General features: G+C 33.3%; 1 protein-coding gene across 3 annotated transcripts in view; it reads left to right on the forward strand.

Annotated features, from left to right (window-relative positions):
* The window catches only part of LOC106465417 (ADP-ribosylation factor GTPase-activating protein 1-like), an 82,041-nt gene that overhangs the window by 35,246 nt on the left and 19,722 nt on the right, over positions 1-27,073 (forward strand). For 2 of the 3 annotated variants that reach the window (XM_013925643.2, XM_022393308.1), the window contains 2 exons: positions 1,495-1,640; positions 23,172-23,288. In XM_013925643.2, the coding sequence (XP_013781097.1) occupies positions 1,495-1,640; positions 23,172-23,288 (263 nt within the window). The remainder of the gene's footprint in view (positions 1-1,494; positions 1,641-23,171; positions 23,289-27,073) is intronic. The other variant, XM_022393307.1, reaches the window with a different exon arrangement.

A 27,073-nucleotide genomic window follows, 5' to 3' on the forward strand; every position in this document is an offset into this window, starting at 1 on the left:
GTATGGTTAAGTGTCATTGACAATTGACAGCAAGAAAAAAGTAAGTGGGTAAGTACTTTATTTCTTGTTTTTCTGTTTATTCTTTAATTATTATCATAAAAGTAACTAAAATGTAAAAATAGGGATCTTTTTAGGTTAGTTAAGATTTGATTAGATATAGAATAAATAATATAATAAAAATGTTTCATGAGGCACACTGAGCAGCTCGTAGTAGCTCTTGGGTAATGTAATGTAATGAGTGAGGCCTAGAACTTTCTACAAACTATGATACACTATGATGTAACAATGCTCACTTAAAGCAACGAGAAAAATACAGAAGAAACTTTGTAGTATTGACGGCAACTGCCTATTTTAGACACAAGTATAGAGGATGATGTTTCGAAAAGCAGAAGACTTTCAAAACGTCGTCCTCTACACTTGTGTATCTACAACAGTAGTTGCCATCCATTCTACAAAGTTTCATCATGAATACTCTGCCTAAACAATCTATCAAAAATACAGAAGTAATGTTATGTCAAATTACAATTGAACTATACACACAATGTACGACTCTTACAGAGTTACATAACTAAATTTCTATTAACTGTTGCTTTTAAAATAATTACTTTTAAGCCCTTGTTATGAAAACTAAATAATCATTAAATATTAGATCGCTAAATGAACTGAGTAATAACTCTTACACTAAACAGTCTTGTATATACAGCAGTTTTCATTAATGTATACAACAAGATTTAGATCCTCTGTTGTTTAACTCTGTACAGAGTACACTTTGACTCCTTATCATTACAGTCACTGTTATTTAACCCATTACTGTTTTCTTCATTAATAAAATTGTCTCTTTTTAGTAGTTTAGCAACAGCTTCATCACTCAGTTTTGTACAATAATTCATTAGGAAACATGAAATGTAATCAGAAAAATGACTCCACATTCTGTCTCCTTTTTATATGTGGGGTATTGTGAATACCAAAGCCCAATTATATCATGAAAATAATTTATTTGGAGAAAACACACACTTCACATGTCATGAATTATCACACAACTGAAAATACATGGATATTGCTCAAGTAAACAAGTGTTGAGGTTCTGAGTACTCTATACATACAGCCAGAGTTAGTGACTACCCTCTACTTGATTCTCATTAGTCTGTATACAAAAGGATTTAGATCTACTGTTGTTAAAAGTGACTCAGTACTTCTCTCCCTTTGGTTCTCACTAATATCTGTACAAATTGTTCATAGTGATTCTTTCCTTCCTTTCACTGGTCTTAATGAAAGTTTCTGAAACCGACTTATTCCTTTTTTTTAATAAACTACACATGCAACTATTGCTTCTTCTTCTTTCTAGTCTTGTGAATCATATATTTTAATGTCTTCAGAAGGAGATGAGAGATAATTTGTAAGTTATATTGTGTATCTGATTCTGTTGTATTCTAAGAAAAACTTTCATGTACTTGAGCATCATAAAGCTCCTAACATTAGAATTGTACCTTTAAGGTAGCAGATGTGAGCAAAAAAGGTTGGCAGGATATTTCAACACTCTTCAACCAGAAAGGTACAACATTGGATACAGTATCAAGAGCACCAGGTGAAAAATCTTCATTACTTGGAACTTCATCACAATCATTTCCCAACAAAGAAAGGTCAGAAGTAAAAAGTTTTTCTTGTACTAGTAATTTCATAACAGAGTTGGTCTAAATAACTCACCTTGGTACTAAGTTGATAAAAGCTTCTGAAAAGAAGACTCGTATAATATCTCAAAATACAATTTACACTATACACAAGACAAGTACCTTTATCCATCTCTCCATGGGCATCTTTTTCTGCGCATGTCACAAGGTTTTAGTGAGTTACATTCAACATTTAATTAAGCTACTTTTTTTACATGGTATACCAATAAGAAAATAGCATGAAAGTGTAGCTAATAATCCATATTTTAATAGTATATAAATTTTAAGTTCTTGCTTTTATAAGGCAATATTTAAAACAAATTCCCCTTGTGTGTGAATTGTAACATTTGCTTTCTTGGCATCTCCTCTTCTCTAATTTATTTACCATCCCTCCAAGAAGTAGGAAATTAAATATAAATTACTTATTATAATATTGTCATTGTTTGGGCAAAGCATAATTTTCATAGCCACCAATCTTGTTTAGTTATAGAGCCATGAAATAGACAACCAGACCCCCTCTTGCCACACCCACCTTTCAAATCCTCTCTTTCAGAAATTTCCAATTGTTCTCTCTGACTTTCAGTACTGTATTATTTATAACCAATAGAAAGCCAAGATCTCACTCTATCAAATAATTATTATATTACATTATTTTATGTACAGATAATTGTTAGTTTTACTTCCAGTTCAAACATTATTCCATGGGAAACACATCAATGAGCTTAGCTGAATATATAACAGTTTTCATCGCATAGTTAGAAAGCCAGAAAATTTGTGATATTTATGGTACATATTCTACTTTTTGTATATTATTATTATTGTGTTCTTTGGTGCATTGTTTAATTAAATTAAGAATAATTTAGTGCAGTGCTACTACTAGTATAAAAAAAGTAGTGTTAAATGTCAAAAAGAAAAAGACCCAGGTAAGGGCTTTTTTCTTGTTTTTCGTGTGTATTCTTTATTTATTACTTTATAAAAGTAACTAAAATGTAAAAGTAGGAAACTTTTTATATTAGATAAGGTTAGATTAGGTGAAATAAATAATAATAATAATACAATACAATTTTTCACGAGGTATGCTTGTGAGGAGCTCACGAGTAGCTTGTGTGTAATGTAATTTGATAGCTTAATGTGAGCGACATATTTGCTAAGCGATTTACAACTTATAATGGGGGTGAATAGTAGTTAGACAGGTCTCAGAGGGTAATAAAACAATAAAATTTAAGTTTAGATAGATGAATACTGTTATGAATTTATAGCTATTTAGGATAAACAAATGTAATTCATGTTACAATTTGAAGTCATTCTAGAAAGAAAAATGGGTAATTCAACTTTTTTTTTGGTGGTTGTGAGGTCAGTAAAATTTACCAATCTTGTACAAAGTTAGGGTAGAGAAAATAACAGATAAAATTTTACTGAAAAAAACGTTTGAAATTTATTTAGGAGGTTTTAGGGAATATGTAAAGAAAATTTGAGATACTTGCGATGAAGAAAAGTATTTTAAGCTTAACATATAAATCACTTAGCACTCAGATTAGTATATAGAAATACTATATATATATTCAAAGACAAATCTTTAGTAAAAATACTTCATTGAAATATCTGATTTTCTGTGTAGAAAAGACTTGTAATGTTTACTAAAAGTCTGCCAGATCTTGTGAAGATAAACAAAGTATATTAATAGTTATAGTACGGAAACTATAAGGAGTACAAAATGGTTACAAGGTCGGTTAATTTGACCAACTTCTTAGCAAGAGAGTTAAAGTATCTATTCTATTCATTTTTTCCTTTGACAGTAGGAGATGTAATAATCATTTTTCGCTTTTTAATGTGTGCTATATATTTCTGATGTCACACTTATCAAAATTGACTTTTTTACCCATTGCCAAAGTTGACAGTTCCTTTTTTTTTACCAATGTCTTGTCCAATGCCAAATTTATCAAATGTAAATTTTTACTCATGTATTTTCCAGTGCAAAATTTATTAAAGTTAATCTTTTACCTTATGTATTATATTACATAATTCCAAACTTGTCAAAGTTAAATTTTGTATCGGTGTATTGTCTAATGCCTCTGTTTTGGTCTCCTCAAGTGAGTTATCATTTGATTAAATGAAAACAAAGTATTTTGTGATTTTGAAATTTGTGTTTGTCAAACTTGTATAAAAGACCTAAACTACAATAATTCATTTTGTTCTTTTGTTTCTTACTTACTTTGTAAAATATGTTTGGCTTGTGTCTTTGAAAGACATGTTGAAAACATGAACTAAACATTCAATGAAATCGTAGTAACTGGTTGAAGTTCACTTATCCTGAACTATTTTAAAAAAAGAATAGACATCTACTAGTAGTTCTTCTAAAATATTATTTGTATTTATTGTAGGCCTGTCTTGTATGAACATTGAGTGTATGTAAAGGCATTATAGTGACATTTAACTTGGTCTGACACATATCCTTGCTGAAAGTGTTTTTCAGTATATCTGTAAACTGCTGTAGAAGGATTACGAGAAATTATTTTGCACTTGAGTTTGATTTTCATAAAAAAAGAGTAGTTTTGTGTAGGAGTTTTATGTACATCACACAAATATATTTTTTTCATGTCCTTACTTTTTTTATTTACTATATACCTGAAATTTAAATATGTGCAAATAAGTTAATATAAAACTGTGTTTTTTCACTGTTCCTGCAGCTACATGTTGACACAATTATTGTATCTGTGCATAAAATGATAAAAAAAAACAGTTTTTGATATTGTTAGGGATGTCGCATTTTTCAATTTATTCATACAGTTGTAATTTATTTAGTGTCTATGAAAACATTTTTGGATTTGTAAAAGTTTTCATTCATTTAGTGGACCAGTCATTTCACCACTCAAAAAAACTGTAATTGTCCCACAGTTTCTACAAGATTTATTGTATTGATAATATTGAACTTTATGATCTCTAAAATAGTGGTTTTTGTAGATTAACATAATATCTTTGTTATCAAAGTGGAACAATATGTTGATAATAAACTGGAACCACGACACAGCAAATAATTGATGGAACAATTTGCCAGTGTATGTTAATAATTATATTTGCTATACGACATTAGTATTAGGCCTATTACATTTTAAAACACTATGTTCTTTACCATGTCTCTTAGGGATTTGCAGGAATTATAATTGTCTTTGATGATGATATTACAACCACACAATATCTGCCATATACGTTGCTCAATACAAGTGGTTATACCCATTTTTAATTCTTAAAAATCCCTAAGGGACTAGATAAAAAGTATAATGTTTAAAAATATAATAGGCCTAATATTAATGTATTATGACAAGTAAAATTTTAATCATTCTTCACTAGCTTGTAAAAGATGTACACACCATCAAATTTGCTAGTGTATGTTAATACACACTTCTACATGTGTAAGTAGTTGAGTTGTTATTAGTAAACTGGAACCACATTTCTTCATGTGTAAATATGGATGAGTGGAACAATGCATCAGTGTAATGTTAATAGTAAATTGAAACCACATTTCTACACAGGTGAATAGCTTAGTGGAACAATCCATCAAGGTATGTTAATAGTAAATTGGAACAACATTTCTATAGAAGTAAAGGCCCCCAGTAAGACTGGGCATACAGACTCTGTCATTTTGGTAAGTGTAATGCAATTTCTGTGCATATGATATATATGCTTGTGTTAATATGGTTTATGTATATAATGGGTGTTTAAGGTGAATCCCCTTCCAGAAAAGAATGGTCCAATTTAAACTCCTGTACACAGCCTTGGGTATCAGTGATATGGTATTACAAACACATACATATTAGTAGTCTTTATCATTTTAGATTTTATTATCTTGTATATGTTGAAACTATATGATAATTCTATCATACATTTCATGTGTGCAGATACTGCATTGAGCCAACACTTATATACGTGTTCATCATTTGGCACCAGCAGAAAATTTAATGTATGCAGAATGGAAGTCTTTTTCATGATGCTTATTGTTGCAAAACTAGTGGGGTGATGGAAGGTGAAAACTACTGCAGTTCCATTTCATTTTTTCACATTTTCATTAAAGTACCAATTAAAATGAATGTGAAATACCACGAACTTGTCTTTAAGGAACCCCAGATGTTAAAATTTAATATTTCACTGTTTACTTGACTTTACTATACAAAGTGAGTTATGCCCATAATAGCTGTAAGCTGAATTTATGTATCTTCTCCTCCTGGTGGTAAAAGAAAGAATTAGTAATAAAAATGAGTAACAAAAGCGTATTACTTCCCACTGTGGACCGCCCCACCACAAGGCATGATTTAGTAGATGCTATGTGTGTGCTTGTTAAAGATTGACTGCAAATCTTGATTGTTTTAAACATGATAACTTGTAAGTTCTTGATAAGTGGACTAACTATCTTGAGAAGACTGTAATGGCTTTGGTAAGATACCTGAAACAGTTGTTCCTACAAAAATAATTAAAATACATAGATGAGAAATTAAAATTTTGTCCACATTTCTGTCATGTGACTTTTACTGATCTAGTTGAAAATTTTAAATACTAACGCTGTATGTATTTGATATTCCTTAGTTTTTTTTATCAGTAATAATTAAGCTTTTACATACATAAAGACACACCAAATGTGAAGGACGAAACATATTAGTGCGAGTTTTCAGAAAAGTATTGAAATATTCTTTCTGTTAATGACCCGGTAGTTATCCGTCTGACGCGTTCTACAGCCTGTTGAAAGTGAAACATACTAGGTACACCAGTAACACTTGCAGTTGAACGTGAAACCTACTATTTACACTAGTAACACTTGCAGTTGAACGTGAAATATTCTAGATACACCAGTAACACTTGCAGTTGAATGTGAAACATACTATTTACACCAGTAACACTTGCAGTTGAACGTGAAACCTACTATTTACACTAGTAACACTTGCAGTTGAACGTGAAATATTCTAGATACACCAGTAACACTTGCAGTTGAACGTGAAACGTACTATGGTACACCAGTAACACTTGCAGTTGAACGTGAAACATACTATTTAAACCAGTAACACTTGCAACTGAATGTGAAATATTCTAGATACACCAGTAACAGGCCTTCAAGTTTGACAGGAGCCATCATATTGTCACTTGTAAATGCCCTTGAAATGAGTTTTGTGATGGCTTATTAGAGCCCCTTCAAGTCTGTCATGATGCTCGATGTTCACGCAGTTAGCTGTTTTTACACAGGACAAGCTCACAGATAACTTCATGTGACCCTGTTAGCTGCTATGACTCCAGCGCTGTAATTGTAATTGGTTTAGACTAGCGATGTTACATGCACAGTAATACAATATTTTTGAACCATGTTGTATTATATAGACATCCAACATTTGTAACTAAAAAATTAAGTCAGTGTGTTAGTTTAAATTACAAAATTGATTATTAGTTATAAGCAAATTCAGAATAGCAAGAAGAGCCATAACAAATTTGATTGTGACCTAAATTGCATTTGTTGAACTACTTTGATTTTCTACATGACACGAGACCGTAAGGGCTATCATATTGAGTGGAGATTGCCATAGTTCAGTTTGGATTTCACTTTCAGTTGTAAACATGTCTTAGTTTTGTTAGTGAAACTCTTTTGTTGTCAACATTCAGAAAATAGAACCTTGGTGGACAAATTAGATTTTCTTCTTCAAATGATACCTTAGGAAGAGACATTGTAACAAACATTTGGGGCAAGCTTTGTGCTAAACACAGCAAGAAGAAGTGAAAAGGGTGCACTCAGCAAGAGGTTGACATGTATATATACAGCACTGAATTCATAATGAAGTACGCTGTCACTCGCCATTTGAATTAAAAAAACATACCAAATTGCTTTAGGTATATATATATATATATATATATCTTTTTTTTGTACATATTACTCAAATTTATAAAGATATCCCCTTCTTTGTCATTATGCATATAGCCTGTATCAGTAAACTATAATATCGCCTGTGATTCAAAAGTATGTCCAAAAGTTGCATGTATAGGCCTATGTTTGATTGCAAATTGCGAGAATCTACACAAAACAGAGGTTTTTATTCATTTCTGTCAAGACTTCTTGAACCTATGTGTTTTTCTAACATCATGAATAACGTGTCTGTAGAATGTACAGCAAAGAAATAGAAATCAGACATTACAGAGATCATGATGATTCTGACTGTATCATGTCTAGTAGATCAAGTGATAAGGCTGAAACAGATGAGATTATATTTCAAGGAATCATTTGATGTTGTTATTTCCTAGTATAACAGTTACCTACTATTTTACCCTTGTCTGTAAGTTACAAAAGAGTATTTAAAAAATGATTCTAGTCAAGATGTTATATGCCAGACTTTAAGGAGATTATAACGATATAATTTTTCCAGTTTTACTGGATATAAAAGTTTTATTGATTGTTACTTTGTTTATTCATCAAATTAATGTACTAGGCCTAATATTTGCTTCTTGCCCTTAAAATATGACCACATGTTCACTTAATAAAACAAACAGTACAATTCAGTCAATACAAACTAACGTTTATCTCCAATTTTTTAAACAAAGAATATAGATAAATCGTTTTTCAAAGGTTAGGGCTTGCAGTACACCAGTAACACTCGCCGTTTACGCGAAATATGGTAGATATGCCAATAACATTTTAAGTTGAACATTAAACGTTAGGTACAACAGTAACACTTGGAGTTGAACTTGAAACATGCTAGATATACTAGAAATGAGGAAATTACGACGAATATGAAAAAAACAACTAAAAAGGTGTAGCTTACGTGAACTTTATCACATAAAAGAAGAAAAAGTAGAGTTTTTAAACCCCTTATTTGCAGTTATAAAACAGTTGTTAAGAGATGATTAATCTTCACTTGCTGTGACAGTTAGCTAAGCTCGTTATTCAACTAATTAGGTTTATAACTGCCAGATGTGATAGTTTGTATTACACTGCACTTTGGAATGAAATCATTTAATTGTATCGCTGTGTCATAGTAAAACTTAAAATTATACACAGTGTACCGTTAGCAACCAAAGAAACGAAAAATAAGTTACTTTATCTACACATAATCCAACTTTTGCTTAATTTGTACGCATAAAAATAATAGAGGGTGTTCAGATATAAATTATCATAGATATAACTTTATCTGTGTTAGCAAAGATAGTCTGTAATGTATGTCCCCCTCCCCGTTATTCAAGGGTAAGTTTACGGATTTACGGCGCTAAAATATGGGCTGCGATTCACCGCGGTGGACAGCGCAGATAGTCTGTAATGTATGTCCCCCTCCCGTTATTCAAGGGTAAGTTTACGGATTTACGGCGCTAAAATATGGGCTGCGATTCACCGCGGGCGACAGCGCAGATAGTCTGTTGTACGAACCGTAATTATTTTTTGCTTCTAAGTCACGTTGAATGGTGACAGTTAATGTACTGCATAATTACAAAATCCTACTCGGAACTGGTCGGCATTGCTGAAGTGAATTTCAAGATGGCAAATCCCACGTGTACACAAAATTATGTTCTTAGTTATATTTATAGAATTTGTATTGTTCCCGCGCATGCGCGCGAACTGAATTCATGATAAAAATATGTAAACAGAGTAAGAAATCCGTAAATAAATAAAAACTAACGATATAAAACTGTGATTAAATTAACTAATTTCACCGTCTTCCACCATCAGTTAATAAACAGCTATTAAATGTTACAAATTAGGGCTAATTTACAGAATGTAAAGAAACAAAGTATCAGACCATTTATGTCATTATACAGTGATGACATTTTACATTTAAAACATTTCGTAGATCCACGTGTAATTACTTTTTAATAATATTTTGTTCTTTAAATGCACTGTATTATTGATTTAGATCAAGAATATGTGTAAAATTATACCTGTTTTCTAAGTATATGGAAGAATGTGAAAAAGTTTAAACAAGAGGGAATCCTCAATAGCCGCTTCACTTGAAATTCGTTCAGGCACGATTAATGTAAATAAATCCATGAGACCTTGGACTTGATCAAATACATCAGTCGAAGAGGTTTGACCTCTTTAGTCCAAAACTGTAATTATATCTCAAATCGGTCAAGAGATGATGGAGCTACGAGCTAAAAGTTTGTACTTGAAAAAAACAAAGAAAAAAAGAACAACAACCTCGTAGCCTTTCTATGAACCGCTATGCCGCGGCTAAAGAATATTTGTACCGAAATATTTGTTTTCTTATTGTGATATTATACCTGCTAGAATCGTTACATATTCAGTCGCCACTAGATACGGCTTACCCAGTTTATTTTTATTTTACATCTTTGGTCGAAACTAAATCTTAATGTAGGGGCATTAATAAGAATAACGTAAATGTAAATGTAAATAGTCACAAGTATTTTGATAGACTAATTACTATACTTATGTATATAGAATAATAAAAATATGTTAGAAACGAAAACCTAAAATTAGGTAAAGTTTTCTGAAACTTATTTGGAAGGTTTTTAGTATTCACACACAAAACTACACAATGGCTATCTGCTCAAAAATTGTTCCTAATTTTGTGTTGAGTACTAATTACAATCGACTGTTATAAAATTGTGAAAATCGTTTTGATTTTTGCATGTGGTGACATTAATCTTGTACTATGAAGAGAAAAGTCTCGTGCACAGTTTTACCAAACGCTTAAATACCTGCAAAGCGAACGATTAAGAATCCGGAGAAAAACATATTATCCCCTAGCGGGAACCTGACCTGTCGCACTGCGGGATGGCCAGGCATCACTGCACCGGCGTGAAATACGAAAGGACGAGTGTATATGATGTTAAGGAAAGGAAGAGGAGAGAAAGCATATGGATTTAATTAATTCTCAATGTTGAATATTAATAGTAAACTTTGTCAGGATAAATATTATGATGTAGGAATCCGTCAATTTATGTAAGACTGCTGATTTGGTATGTTAAGCTACGAGCTATTTTAAACTAGTTAATATCCAAAAATAACATCGCGTATATAACAGTTGTCGAATCAAAGTGCGTAGCACGTGGCTCTCGTTATGTAACCATTATTTCACGATGTATTGACGTGGTTGCTGGACTAGGCAGTGCACCGGTATAGGGTAACATTTGTCAATTTTGACAGTGACTGTCAATCACATTTAAAATTTTAATAGACGTAAAAAAAGTAAATGAATGCCGAACAAACTGTTTGACACATGTTAGTTTATTACAGTAAAAGTTAATGTGATTGGTATGAAATCGTCAGTATAGCGTTTCACATATGTTGATATATGTGTGTCAAAATTTGTTGTAATTTAAATAATGTATTTCTTCAAGCCCTTACAAACGCATGTTCAAAAGGAAAATGTTGTTATATATATATATATATACTCGTAATGTGACGGTGTGGTATAAATAACACACAACGTTAAAATCGATACACAATTGAAAACATTTATAAAATATAGACTGTACATGTTTCGACGTTTACCACGTCATCTTCAGGAGTTCTTGCCGTGGGTCCCGTTTCGAGATGAACGTTGAAACACATGTAGAGTACACATTTTAGAAATATTTTTAATTGTTTATTGATGTTAACGTTGTGTGTTGTTTATTTATTATTTTAACATTATACACAAGTGCCAAGATAATAATATCTAGGTGTAATATATTTTTATGGTTTGTTTTAGGATATTCGCGCAAAGCTACTCTTGCCATATGTGCACTAGCTGCCCCAAGTTTTGAATTTACGGAATCGGGAGAAGGTAGCTAGTCAACAGCACCCACCGCCAACTTTTTGGCAATTCTTGCTTCACCGAATTGTGGAAATTGACCTTTACCCTTACAACGCACCCTTGGCCAAAAAAATCGCGATTTTTTGGTTGGGACGGGACTCAAAATTCGGACCTGCAGATCCATAGTCCAGCACGCGTTGTTATATGAAATCTCAATTATATGATAATTGTTGCACATTATTTCCAATATTTAAAATAGCGTAAATAATCATGTTACTTAAAATTTATTGTGCTTTTTTTTTATCACGATTAATTTAATATATGTAATAAACGTATATATTATTTTCATCCCGTTCTGTGGTTAAAATTTAAAACTTTTCATAATTGTCTGTCTATTAGCTTCTCCAGTTCGTTCAGTTAGATGCTGTTGTATAAATATTGATGGTTGTCAAGGGTCACAAATTACAAGGATTCCCTGAATAAATACTAATTATCACCTCTTATTGGAATCGTTGTTAAACTCATCCACGTGTATTAGTCAGGTTGTTTGTGGTGAACCTGAGTTCCGTCTTGCTATTATAGAGCATGGATTGGTTACAAATATCTCAGATAGGCCACCAGACATTGGCAGGAGATAAGGGGCCGTCTTATCTTCGTCGGAAAAGTTATCTTGTTGGGGATTTATCTAAGTAAGTATGGTGAATGACATTATTACACAATATTGAGTGTTAATCTTACTTACTGTGGTTAAGAAAGGTAACACAGTAAAACTGGTATTCTTCTACTTGTGCAGCTGTTATTATTATAAATGTATGGTAGAATGAGTTGGATTGTTCACGGTAATTATTTTCATAAAGGAATTTAGCCTTTTGTGGTTATAGATGTTTTGATGTTCACTAGAACACAAGTTTCCTAAAGGAAACATGCAACTATGTAAGGATAAATTCCTTTATAAAAAGAAAAATTATTGTGCACAGCCCAAAGTTTTATATTAGTTAGTTTTTATTAATAAGATAATATATGTTTCTAACACTGTTTAACTGAACTTTAGTAGAAATTAGGTAATTGCCAAATTTTAGTATTCACATCATTATTTGAGATTGAGTATGTTATCTTCTTTTTTTAAAGATATAATTATGCATAGGTAGTCAGAAGGCCCGGTTCTGACTGTGATATGACTGTAGTAACAAGGAGAACATTAATTTTAATTAGCTTTTCCAATCTCTTGCTATTTTCTAGCCTATCCTGCTCAGTATAAATAAGCAAATTGACATTTTTCTTATAAATTTTGTTCTGAACATCATATTTAGTTTTTAAAGTACCAAGTTCTGTGTATGCTAACCATTGTTGACCCTGAGCATCACAATTCACTGAAACAAACTTCCATTATGTACAAATAATAATAAACCAGTTATGAAATTGTAGTTGTGATATAAGGAGAGAAAACTATCCTTCAGAGGATTAGAATCAGTTTCACTGCTACCTTTTATAAACAGCTCTCTCAGTACCAGGTTACTTTATAGGTACACAGTAAAAAAAAAGATGTTTCTAAATATGTAATTATTTATCTGAAACTTGAAATTGCTGAACTTTGTAAAGTTTGAAGGGGGAATACAAAACTTGGCATTGTCCTAGTGTATAAGTGCTGTGACAGTGAGTGTTATGAATAATTTGCCAGTTTTGATAAGTAAAATTCAATACTTCATTTGGTATATGTGATATAGCTTATAAAAGTTGTATCAACACTAAGTACACTTACAAGTTTATGAATCTCTGAGTCTTTACAAGATTTTCCAGGAGATCAGAGAGTGAAATGTAATACAGTGATTGTATTACTTTAATGGAAAGTTTAAGTTGAGCTTAATCTTGCAATATTCATCAAGAAGTAACTGCAAGAATACATGAATGTGAATTTTATACTCAAGGTTCGATCTTTTTAGTTTGGTTATAATATATTTAATTAAGACAAGATGAGGCATGAGAAAGAATAATACACTGGGTTAATCACACTTTACGAGTAATTACATTTGCTTATGAGTTGATGTGTTGTGTGGTGTTGTTGATTAGTCTGTATATATTTAATTCAATAGTCCAATGTTTTCAGGCTACTCTTGGCTGTAGAACTGTGTCAAAGCCCTTAAAGAGCGAGGATATTTGTTTAGTGAGAATGTTAAGCTATATAGAACCAAAAGATACAACATCTTGATGAAGGTATCCTTCAGTGTTCTTCATGAAAATGGAAACACAGTTGCAAGAGAGCAAGTAGGATTGCAATGAGTACCAGGGTCACAACCACAATCGTTTTTGGAGCAGTTCTCCCAGTTGCAAAGTGAAAGCTGTGGTTATGAAAGACAACCACCCAACTCAATAAGTCATTGCAATTTAACTGGAAATATCTTCCAATACTATTAATAAAATAATAAACAAGGAGTTGAAGGTTCAGGAGCAAAAGTTATGAACTTCCAGCCACAAATCAAAATTAATGACTTTTCAAAAGCAAGATGGCTGAAGAAACTGGTATTATGACAGTTCCATTCAGTCACATACTGTCAAGCACTCCTGATGCAGTTGCAATGAAACTTTATTCCTATGACTTGCTTAAACATGGTCATGGAAGCCAACATTCATATACAGTGAAGGTGTCTGTGGATAGTTTGTTTAGATATGTGGTCTAATTGTGAAATTCATATTCTTTACAAAAACTTGTTACAGTGGGATTACATTGTATGCAATAGTGTATAATCAAGGCCATTGGTTGAGCTCAATCAGTAATGGGAGCAGATATTTTGAAGGGCATCACAAAACTTGACACATTGCTCTTATAAAGTGCAGTTAACATTTGGCAGATGTTACACATTGTGTGATGGGATAAGTCATGAATAGGTTATGATAAGATATGTTGGATCATGTCTTTAAATGAAAAAAACAACAACAAAAAACATGATATATGTAATGTAGAACATAGTTGACTGACTTGTAGCTTGAGCAAATAGTGATTTGTATTACTTGCTACATATCAGGGATGGGGTGAATACTGGAGAGAAGTAATCAAATACAAATACCAACATTTCATAGTTTTATGAATACAGGAAAAATGCTAAGTATTTGAACATCAGTCTTTCAAATGTCTTGTCAGTGATCAGGTCTTAGGGTTTTGCCTTTGATGCTATACAAACGCTCAACAGGGTAAGAAGATGCTGGAACACTCGGGTAGCTTTTGGCTAGGAGAGATAGGGTAGGAAAGTTTTTTTTATAGATCTTCCAATAGTCTTGAGGGTTGCTTTCTTCAGGAATGCAAGAACCATTGAGGTAGGTGTTGATCTCTGTATCCTCTGAAGATGAGGTGGTTGGTTTCTTGGAGGCAGTAAAGAAACTAAAGAGTTTAATTCTTTTGTGAGGTGGGGTGATTTACAGTTCTCATTTGGTTCCATGGTTGTAGAATTATTTGATGAGGAAACTTTCTTGCTGCAGGAGCATTCAATTCAATTCATTGACCATAGGTCTAGTGAAACACCAATCAAGTTTAAATTTGGGATCCAATACTGCAGCCAAGCAGAAGACATTTTGTTGCTTATGCTGAATCCACTGGGTGTGAACAGATTTCTTCATTGCAGAGATAAGATTGAAATTATATCTGAAATACATGCTGTCAATCTCAGTCATCAGCCCATAAACACATGGCACTACATAACTGGAAGTAACAATGTTCTGACCCTGGGTGAAATCTGTTGCCTCTTCAAAAGGTGTCAGTATTGTCAACAAATCTGTAAGCACAGTTTGATCATGAAAAGTAAGTACTACTGTCTAGATTATTCTGGGGAATCTTCAGCAAAGACTTAATCATCTTAATTTCTAAGTTCCATAGTGTTGATGTTACCAACTGAACTCTGGCCGTCAAGTAGATCAGTTGTTTGTGTTGATTTTTGATAGTAGGACACAATGGCTGATGCTTTGGAAAATACTTTCAGCAGTAGTCAAACTTTTTTCATGCCATCCTTGATCACATGCTGTAGCATGTATAAAAAAGCAGAGGTCATGTTCAGGAAGAAATTTGGATAAATTGTCTGCTGACTTAGATTCATCTAAATGTTCATCTTCTGAGTCACTATCTGTAGATAAGATATCACCATCTCTCACACTAGGTAGTGTTTGCAATTCAAATCCAGCCAAGCAGAAAGCCTTGACCATGTTGGATGCATTATCAGTTGTAATATATGACACCTTGTTGTTGATGTTAAAGATATTTATTATTTCATCATATTGAGCTGCAATGTTATCAGATGTTTGATGCCCCTTGAAACACCAATGTGCCAGCAAAACTGTTTGTATTTTCCAGTCAAGTATAAAATGACCAGTGACTCCAAGAAAGCTGCGCATTTTGTCTGCTACTCCAGATATCTACAGTGACATTCATATTGGATACAAGTTTCAATAGAGAGATGACTTTTTGTTGGACTTCATCAAACCTACTTTCGATCAACGTTGTGGACAGGTGCTTGTGATGGGGAAGAATATACTGAGAATCCAAGGCTACCATTAGATCTTGAAAATCTTTTGACTCTATCATTGAAAAGAGTTGGAGTGTACCAGTAATATAATTAACGAGTTTGTAAGTGAGGTGCTTCTGATGAGGATGTGTAGACTCGTATTTAGTTGATTCTGTACAATACGCTGCTGCACATGGGCAGAAGCACCAAAGCCAGATTTAGACTTCTGTAGCTCTGCCTCATGATTATGCTAGAAATACAAAAATGTAATCTCAGTTATATAATGCAGAATATAGTTGATAATAAACATAATAGAAAACATATAATATTGAATAAAAATGATGAATATAGTTTAAAAAAATGAGAAATTTAGTTAAACTATAGAATATAGTTTACAATAATATTAATAAAAACATATAATACTCAATAAATGAAAATTATAAAAAATATAGTTAACACATGTGAAATTTAGTTTACCTATATTATATTGTGTAATTTACATAGAATATAGTTCATATTGACAAAAAAAGGCTTCCCTTCAGATGTGTCATCAGGCTAGAATTAGTATAGCATCAAATTTTAGCTAATAACCCATATTTTAATAGTATATAAGTTTAAGCTCTTAATTTTAAAGGCAATGTTAAAAAAAATTTAATTTCCCCTAGTGTGAGAAATCTGACTTTTTTTTTCTCTAGGCATCCCCTCTTCTCTAATTTATTTATTACTTCATCAAGAAGTATGAAATTTAATGTAAATTACTCATTATAATGTTGTCATTACTCAGGCAAAGCATAATTTTTGTAGTTTTCAATTTTGTTTGGTTGTGTAGCCATAAAATAGAAAATCAGACCCCTTTTGCCACACTTGCCCGTTATATTCTCTCTTTCAAAATTTGTCAGTAGTTCTCTCTAACGTTCAATACTATATTACTTATAACCAGTAGGAAGCCAAGGTTTTTATATATCAAATGAAGTATTAATATTACGTTGTTTTTACAGAAAAATGTTAATTTCTCTTTGAGTACAAACTTCCCATCGAGGTATATTCCTGTACGTGGTGAAGGGACCTCCTACAAAATTTTCTGTATTTTCAGTTTACCTCCTCTGGGATTTGAACATCCACTCACGTGTATGCCGTGCATGGCAACCCGTGTAGGGGAGGAGAGAATCTTGGTGGTTGAATGGTGTCTGGGGCATTGCAACACACCACTTTGGCGTTGAATTCCTGTAGGTGGGTGGCTACCCCAGGATCAGTTGTATACTCTTGTTGGGCAAGGGTCAATTAAATACCAGTGTTGGGCATTCTCAATGGGTGTTGTGGGCAGTGTGTCTGATGCTGGTGTTTGGCATTGTAGTGCGTCTCTTCAAAGAACTCCATGGTGGATGGGGTCAGTGGGCACCAAATCATTATCTTTTTCATATGGATCCCCAAATTCTTGAAAAAAATATGGGTAAGTGACCACATTTAGAAGACTGAACAGCAGTATCCACCCCATTCTGCACCTGTACCTCATTTTGCCATTATGCATTATTTGCCAGACAAAACTTTAGGGCAAATGTCTCACTTTTTTCAGAAGGGATTAGAGGATCTTGCTGGCTCTCCAAAGTCAGTGAAGAAACTATGTTCTGGGAACATCTAAATTTGAAGGCCATTGAGGATATACCTATTGAGAGGGATTTAAAGACCATCCCCAAGTTGGAGATTCTCACTGGTTTCTCCAGCCAAGGAGTTTCTGCTGTGTGAAGGAATTATGCTGCCTACCAATGTTCTTGTATTGAGATTTACATTGCCACATCCACCTGCCACTTTCAAGGCTGTTTATATGAACTGTAATGTATGGCCATATATTCCTAACATTATCAGGTGTTTCCAGTGTCAGCAGTTTGGACATTCTAAGGCATCTTGTTGTGGTTCTTTGACGTGCACTCGTTGTGGTGGCAAAGACCATGATGCCTAAGATACCTGGACCCTCACTGCATCAATTATGATGGTTCCCAACTCTCTTACTTTTGATTTTGCCATAAGTGGGTGGAGGATAAAGAGGTACAACATTTACATACTGTAAACAACATTTCTTACTCTGAGGCTCGGAAGTTTTGTCCCCTACTCCTTCTCAGACATATGCTGCCTCACTACATTCCACTGCTACAGTGGGAGTGCAGACAGGTCTTTCTGTGCCTCCTTCAGTGTTTCTCACACCATGTGTGAGTCTTTTGCCTTCTGTGGATACAAGAGTTGACAAGTTCACATCTCCTGGATGCAACAGGGCAGGTTCCATGGAAGTCAGTACTGGTTCTTTTACCTATTTTCATGCACCTAGTCTGTCTTTTACTGTTATTGATCTATCTATTTGTTCCCTTTAACTTTTCTCTCGTTTTTCATGGAGGGTTGACAGTGAATGATTTTCCTATGATTTTGAGGGAGATTGGCCATGGTAAATGCCACCCAAACCGAGTGCCATGGTGGAAGTTGGAGCAGGGTGACTGGCTCTCTTTCCCTTCTCTCTTGGAACTCGATCCTGCTGTTGTTAGCCTTCCATCTTATTAATGACTGTGTGGAGGCAGCAACTGATTGTATCATTCAAACAGCTGTTTGTTCTATCCCACAAACCTCGACACATTTCCCGTGATATTCTCATCCATGGTGATCTCATGCTTGCTTAGAAACAGGCCTGGAATACCTTTCACAGGTATTCCATTCTTTCCAACTGCATTGCTTTCCAGCGGGCCTGTGCCCATGTCCAGCAGGTCGGATGTCAAAGCCAAAAGAAATCTTGAATCAAGTTCACAACCAGCATCTCTTTTACTACCAGTTCCAAAGACGTCTGGGACAAAATTTGGAAGGTCAGTGGGAAGTATGCTTTCCATCAACTTTGCATCTTGCTCTCCAATAGCCAGGAAGCTGCTGATGTACAGAGCATTCCCGATACTCTCAGGGAGGGCTTTTCTTATCTTTCCAGCACTTCTGTTTTTTTCTCCTGCTTTCTTGGCCATCAAGTCTCATGGAGAGCGATCACCTCTTTCCTTTTGGGCTGATCATCTCTATAATTATAATCGCCCTTTTACACTGGTGGAATTTAAGCTTGTTCTCAGTTGGTCTGGCAGTACATCAGTCGGGCCCAATGTTGCACCATCGTTCTCCTGTCTCTCTTGCTCTTCTTCTGGTTGTTTTTAACTGGATCTGGCAGGAGAACATTTTTCCTGATGCTTGGTGCAAGGCTATTGTCCTAAGCTCAGGAAGGATCCCAAGATTCTGTCTAATTATCATCTAATTACTTTGACTAGATGTCTCTGTAAGTTTTGGAGAGGATGGTTAATGGTCATTTTGTTTGGTTCCTTGAATCAAACAACCTCCTTTTGCACATCCAATGTGATTTTCATTGACAGCGCTTCACTATAGACCACCTGATTTGACTTGAAACTTCAATTAAAGAATCCTTCCTCAGAAGATAAGATCTTGTGTCTTCTTGTGTCCAATGTGGTTTTCATTAACAGTGTTCCACCGTAGACCACCTAATTTAACTTGAAACCTCAATCAGAGAATTCTTCCTCAAAAGAGAACTCCCTTGTGTCCATTTTCTTTGATCTTAAGAAGGCTTATGACACTACATGAAGGTACAGCATTTTGTGGGACCTCCATTTATATGGGTTGTGTGGCCATTTACATATTTTCATTTATAACTTTTTACTGGTTCGAGGATTCCAAGTCCTTGTGGGTTCGAACGTTTCCCGTTATTTCACACAGAAATTTGGAGTTCCCCAAGTTGTATCTTCAATGTCACCCTTTTTAGTATAAACATCAACACTATCACTAAACAACTTCCTCCTACTGTTTCAAATGGCCTCTATGTTGATGATTTCCACATTCGTCAAACATGAGGTTTATTTATCAGACTGCCCTCACTCACTTGTTGAAGTGGATCAAAGCAAATGGTTTTACCTTCTCTTTCTCTAAAACCGTTTGTATTCATTTTTGCCATCAACAGGGTTTACACCCTGATCCCAAATTCTGTCTGGATGGTGGTGTTCTTCCCATGGTTCTTCAGGTAATGTTCTTGGGGCTTATCTTTGACCATAAGCTTATTTTCATTTCTCACATCAAGCAGCTATGTGTCAAGGGCACTGAACATCCTCTGTGTCCTCTCTTCCACCTCTTGGGGAGTGGATCAATGCTATTTGTTGAAGATCCATCATGCCCTCATACATTTCAAGCTGGATTATGGGTCTCTTGTTTATGGTTCTGCCAGGCCCTTTGCCTTGAAGATGCTGTATCCTGTCCATCATATGGGGGCTTCAGCTCTGCACAGAGGCTTTCCACACTTTGCCAGTCCAGAGCTTGTAAACTGAGTCCCATGGACTTCCTCTTCACTAACCATTTACAAGTTTCTTTGTAATTTGCTACTAAGCTTTGATCCTTGCCACAGCATCCCATCTGGGGTTCTCTTCCTTCTTCAGTGGGTTATGCTATTTCGGAATAGACGGTCTGCTGACTGAATTGGGTCTGTTATTGGATGACATTGCTGTCTCCAATGGTCAGCCTATCTCATCATGGCTTATTATTTTCCCCACCTGTGACCTTTCTTTGAGTCATCTGAGGAAGGTGGATACTCCCAATTGGAAGTGCCATCTTCTCTTTGCTGAACATCTTTTGAACCATTCTTCTGTTCCCATTTTTACGAATGGTTTGAAATCAGATGACTCTGTGGGCTCTGCCATTATTTGTTGTGGCTTGGCAGTTGGAGGATCCCCTCTACAGTTTCTCTGCTGAATTGTATGTCATTTCTCTTCCACTGGATCACATAGTAGCTATGCAGTACACTGCAAATTTGAATACAAGTATAAATACTACAAAAAGCTGTATTTGAATGCATTCGATTATGAATACCCCATGTTTGCTACACACACATATATAACATAGCTGACTGACTTATAGCTCGAGGAAACAGTGATCTGTATTACAACAGAGTTGACTGACTTGACACTTGAGGAAATAATGTTACATATTACATGTTAGATATTTATCATATTACACTTGTCATGGGACATTATGTCATGCATATTATATATTTTAACATTGCATTCTTAATCTAGTCTCTTAGAAATTTTCAAAAATTAGAAGAGTGTATTATAATAATAATAATAATATTTCAACCACACTATATTTGTCATATCCATTGCTGATGAGGTGTTTCATTCAATCCACAGGCAAGGATACAATGTACACATAGTGGTTGGAATACTATTTATATGGGCCATTTGTTACAACAACAATTGTTATGGTGATAACTCCTTTTAGATGTTGGCAAAGAATGATTATAATAATTTATACTTGTTGTAAGACATTATGTTAGGCCCATTATACTTTTTAACACTACATTCTTAATCTAGTTCCATAGGGATTTTCAAAAAGTATAAGAGTGTAAAATATTAGTATTTCAACCACACTATATTCATCGTATCCATTGCCAAGGATGTGTTTCGCTCAATTCATATCATTTCAGGCCGGCTGGGATACAATAAACAAAGTAGTGGTCAGAATACTACTTATATAAGCCATCGTTGGCAGTGAATATGACGTGTGGTTGAAATACCATTACTATTGTTGCTGTGATAGATATATATAACAGTAGTGCTGATTCTATTTCTCATAAATTAAAATTATTCATTTGGTGAGAATAATTGTGAATACGTTACCTTATATAAGAATCATGAACTTTGTGCTGTTGTTATACATTCTAAAAATGGTTTTTATCATTGTACTTTCAAGTTGCTTAAAAAGAAATAATCAGTGACTCCTGTATAAGAAAGTCAAGACTGTAAGTTTGATGTAGTTAACAAATGCAATAGTATAGCTTGGATTAATTATCAAAATGTTCTGTTGTTTTACTTTCTTTTTAGTACTTTGTGATTAGTTGTTTCTTGACTTGATGAAGTGGATTCTGTTATTAATTGAACTTTGTAAATTTTAGAAAGATTGTTTTTTGTTTGTTTCAGATTATTAATATTATGGTTAGAGCATTTTAGTTTAGAACTTTCTGACTACAGGTAGAAATTAAGCAAGGCTACTGTTGATTTATTGCACCTATATGCATAGTTAGTTTTTGGTATCAATGTTTGTATAATAAATGATTTAAATTAAGCAAGCAAAGAAGTTGATCAGATTTTCAGAAATGTATAAAATACATAAATTATTCAAGGTTACAGAGTCAGTATTGATTTGATTGTATTAAAGGTGCAGGTTTTAGTATTGATTTGGTTGTTTTGAAGGTGCAGGTTATGGATTCAATATTGGACTGTATTAAAGGTACAGGTTAGAGATTCAGTAGTGATTTAGTTTTATTAAAAGTGCAGGTTACAAATTAAGTATTATTTGTTTGTATTGCAAGTGCATTAGCAAAGATTTTTCTAAGTAGCATCTCCTGAAAAATTATTGAGTAATATCCATATTAGATAACTAATTAATTTTCATTAGATTAGATTTAAGAATGTTTACTAAGTATTATGATTATTAATTTGAAAAAGAGACATTAATTTTGACATATTTATTGGTAAAAGGGTATTACTTACAAATAAATGTATTATTATGGCCAAAATATAAAATTTGTATCGTGATTGATTTGTAAATGCTCAAAGATTTAGTAAATGATTAGACTTGTTTATTTTTTTGTTGAAATTTGTGCAAAGCTACTTGAAAGTTATTTACACTATCTAGAAGTGGTAGACTGGATAAATAGCAGCTAGTCAATACCATCTTCATCTGTTCTATACCAGTGAAAAGTGGGATTGACTGAATGGCTAAGCATATTTGGTGATGGGATTTGAACCCATGACCCACACTTTGCAAGTAGAGCACCTAACCAGCAGAACATGCCAGGCCAAACATTTGACCATCAGTGGAATTGTTTTTGTCACTTTTAAGTAAAACTTGCATTCTTTAATTCTAGTCTTAGTCATATAAAAAAAGGGAGTATGTGTAACCACTGGAAATATGTTAGATCCAAAAGTATTTCCTTAACACAAAATTTGCTTCAATGAACCGAACATCAGGGAGAACCTTATACTTACAAACTAGGTGAAGAAAAAGAAAGGTTGTATGTGTATGAAAAGGTTCTGTGATTTGCTGAAAAAACTTTGCAGAACCAAAAGAAATAATAAATGGTAATACTGTCTGTAAAAACTGGCACAGAAACAAAATTTTATAAAAACAAACTATCTAGAATTAAGGAAATATATGTAATTTCTTAAAGTTTTGTACTGTAACTGTTTCATATTGTGTACTAAGTTATTCTGTTCATTCAGAAACAGAGATCCAGATAAAAGTAACACACCATTACTCCAAGATCAACTTCATAGTCCAGAGAGAGATCCAGTAGATGACTGGGAATGGGGCAGTGGCCAAGAGAGTAGTCAAAATAGGTAAATATTTAACATATGCTTTATCCTAATATAGGCTTCAGATAAGTTAAAATAATAATTTAGCATGATTTACAAAATCAGTATAAAATATTTCTGCTAAATATAATGTTATATAGCAGTCAGTACTGTTAGTTGATCCTGTCACATAGTAGTCAGTACTGTTAATTGATCCTGTCACATAATAGTCAGTATTGTTAATTGATCATGTCACATAATATTCAGTATTGTTAATTGATCCTGTCACATAATAGTGAGTACTGTTAATTGATTCTGTCACATAGTAATCAGTACTGTTAATTGATTCTGTCACATAGTAGTCAGTACTGTTAATTGATTCTGTCACATAATAGTGAGTACTGTTAATTGACCCTGTCACATAGTAGTCAGTATTGTTAATTGATCCTGTCACATAATAGTCAGTACTGTTAATTGATTCTGTCACATAATAGTCAGTACTGTAATTGATTCTGTCACATAATAGTCAGTACTGTTAATTGATTCTGTCACATAATAGTCAGTACTGTTAATTGATTCTGTCACATAGTAGTCAGCACTGTTAATTGATTCTGTCACATAGTAGTCTGTACTGTTAATTGATTCTGTCACATAATAGTCAGTACTGTTAATTGATCCTGTCACATAATAGTGAACACTGTTAGTTGATCCTGTCACATAATAGTGAGCACTGTTAGTTGATCCTGTAACGGGTGTTTTTATGGGGCAGTTAAATTCCAAGTTATGCAGTTGTGGGTCAGCTCACAGGCCACAAACATTTGGAATAAAGAATACACTCAAGAGACGAAGTAACTCAACACAAAGCAAGTTTAATGCAATATATTTGAATACGCCTTTGCATCTAATTCCCCGAAACTATCTTGGAACAAATTCACATAATTACTAAATTCATTGTTCTGGACAATAATCTGTTCATTAATAAGTCTTTCCAGAATAACAATAAATAAATTCTCAACTAAATTAAACCTAGATAAACCTTCAGTCATAATTACACTTTATATATTTCCAATAAATATTTCTCCAATATCTTTTTTAGCATTTAATTATATCTTCTACATAACAATTAGTGAAAATATTATCAGTTGTTAACACAGGAGCACCAACAACCCTAGTATGTTGGTAAATACAAAGCTTAACATTTGTAGCAGACATCAAATTATTTAATTCAAAACATAAATTTAATCTGTATTAGTTTGGGTAAATAAAAAAAATTCACTTTAAAATCACCCTCAAAAAACACCAAATTATCAGAATTTATATTGTCCACTAGTAAACAAAGTGTGTCCATAAAACCACACCATTTACCAGATGGTGGGCAATAAATATAATGCAAAGTATAAACTTTATCAATACTAAAACTACATGATTCAGTAGATCAGTGGCACAGCAGTATGTCTGCAGACTTACAATGCTAGAAACCAAGTTTCGATACCTGTGGTGGGCAGAGCACACATAGACAAATGTGTAGCTTTGTGCTTAACTACAAACAATCAATCAGTATGATCAGTTACAATTAAAATTAATCTTATACTTCAAGCCAGGAGGAGAATAAATTACAATACCACCTTTGTGTCCAAAGGGTCCACCAAAAAAATCGTTATTATAATTTGATAATTGGGGCAATACGGGTGGAGGCTTTTTATCACAACTCCATGATTCAAGAAATATTTAAGATATCCGGTATTAAATCACAACAAAAAAAATTGGGTTGATACATCAACAATCTTATGCCTAATACTTCTGACATTTAAACATACCAAATTAAGCTTGTTATTCATTGGTAATCTTATTGATATACTCCTCTTTACTCTGTTTTGAATTAACTCTGAGGTGAATAAAAGATCAAACAATTAAATCAGCAGGACAAAGCTCAGGTGAAAAAAATTTTGATGCTATTGAGGAAAACCAATTGAGATAGAGCTCCACACAAAAGGATGTTGATCTATTTATCCTTTCTGAACTAAGCTTTTCACATTTTTCAACATTGAAACAATTTTTTTTAGAAATGTCTCAACAGCTGACTCGGTTGTATTTAGTGCACATCGACCAATACATAACCTTTTACTACTACTGTAAGCTGATTTTAATGAATCTTCGTGTTACCCATATTAACATCATGAATGACAATAGGCCATTGATGTGATTTTCTTCTGTTTTACACCATGACAGATTCACTTTCAGGGTCATCTTGAACTTCATCAATGGTAGAGTGCACAGGACCCTTATAATGGGTATCATCTTTTACATAAGTTGCATTAATAAATATTCTTATTGAATAAATTATTTGATCTGTGGAATTGAATAACAGACAAACTGGTGTTTTGATTTAACAGCAGCAGCAAAAGTCCCTGAACTAGGAAATGTCAAGGAACCAACTTCCAAAACATGATTATTTACTGGCACTGAAACTGCTACATTTCGACCATGTAAAGCCACCATCTCCTGCCTGCATTCTTGTATTTCATTATGACATGATTTAAGTTTCTCCTTTAATTGAATATTTTCATTCAAAACAAGCTCCAATTTATTATCCATTTTGCTGGTAAATTCATCCAGAAAAGGCAGACAACTACTATCATGATCTATTAAAGTATGCACATTATTTAATAAGTCACTTACTTGACTGTAACCTATTACTTCAGCCTGAGAATTTATTAGATTGGTTCAGTCGACATTGGTGCCATATTGGAGAAAGACATATGATGATTAGTCTTACACTTTGTGTATTTCTATTGCTGATTTAGATCACGCATAGCATTAAAATCCTCAGACTTAATATGACATTCAGCCAGCATACATAACAAAAAACAATGGTATTTTGTACCTTGTAGGGCTGGCTTACCCACTGCAACATTGGAGGTTGTCATTTTGCATTGACTTTCATCTTAAGTTTCTATTATATATTCACCATTCATGTGTTAATCAATTTGTACTGAAATTCTATTTTCCAAAATTTCCAACAGTTGCAATTTATCGATTACTTCATTCCCCCCCTTTAACCCTCTCCACATGGGTCAAAGGCCATGTCATCACATTTGTTGATTCACATTCAAAATTTTATTGAACTACTATTTTATGAATTTATGTCAATAAGTTTGGTATCAAATTGTTGATTATAATTTTTGTATTATACATTATTTCCTTATATGATTTAAAAGTAAATATTAAAAAAGCACACCTAAACATTGATTTTTGTGTGTCACGTGGGATGTTGATTGAAGCACTGGCTCAAATTGATGTCCAAATATAAAGTTTATAGTTTCTAAGAATTAGGAACTCAAATTACTGATATTGAAAAACTAGAATATAAAATAAGAACCTCCTATCTTTTATATTTACTGAGATATCACTCTTGTACTGAATCACATACAGTGGCCCCGCCGACATCTTTATATTTTTGGAAACACTTCCTTATACACTCTTACTTCTGTCTATAACATGTGAATAACCAATCAAAAGCTCAGAATGTCCCCCTAGTGGCTTTCTCAGTCAATTTCAAATATTATAACGTCAATTCGTTCTTTCAATACAAGTACAGAGATTTGATAGTGAAAATAACAACTAAAATATAAAGTTTTTCCTTAAAAAACGTTTGATGTTTATCTGGAGGTTATAAAGATTTTGCAAGTGAAATTTGAAAATTTTCTGATGCATAAAAGTATTTTTAATCTTAAAATGAAAATTACTTTGCAAGTTGGATAGGCAACATGCAAAAAGTAAAAAAAGACACAAGAAAAACATTACTTAAAAACCTTAAAACTTAAAAAAAT

The sequence above is a fragment of the Limulus polyphemus genome, unplaced genomic scaffold (genome assembly GCF_000517525.1).
Source record: "Limulus polyphemus unplaced genomic scaffold, Limulus_polyphemus-2.1.2 Scaffold1936, whole genome shotgun sequence".
Taxonomy (NCBI): Eukaryota; Metazoa; Arthropoda; class Merostomata; order Xiphosura; family Limulidae; genus Limulus; species Limulus polyphemus.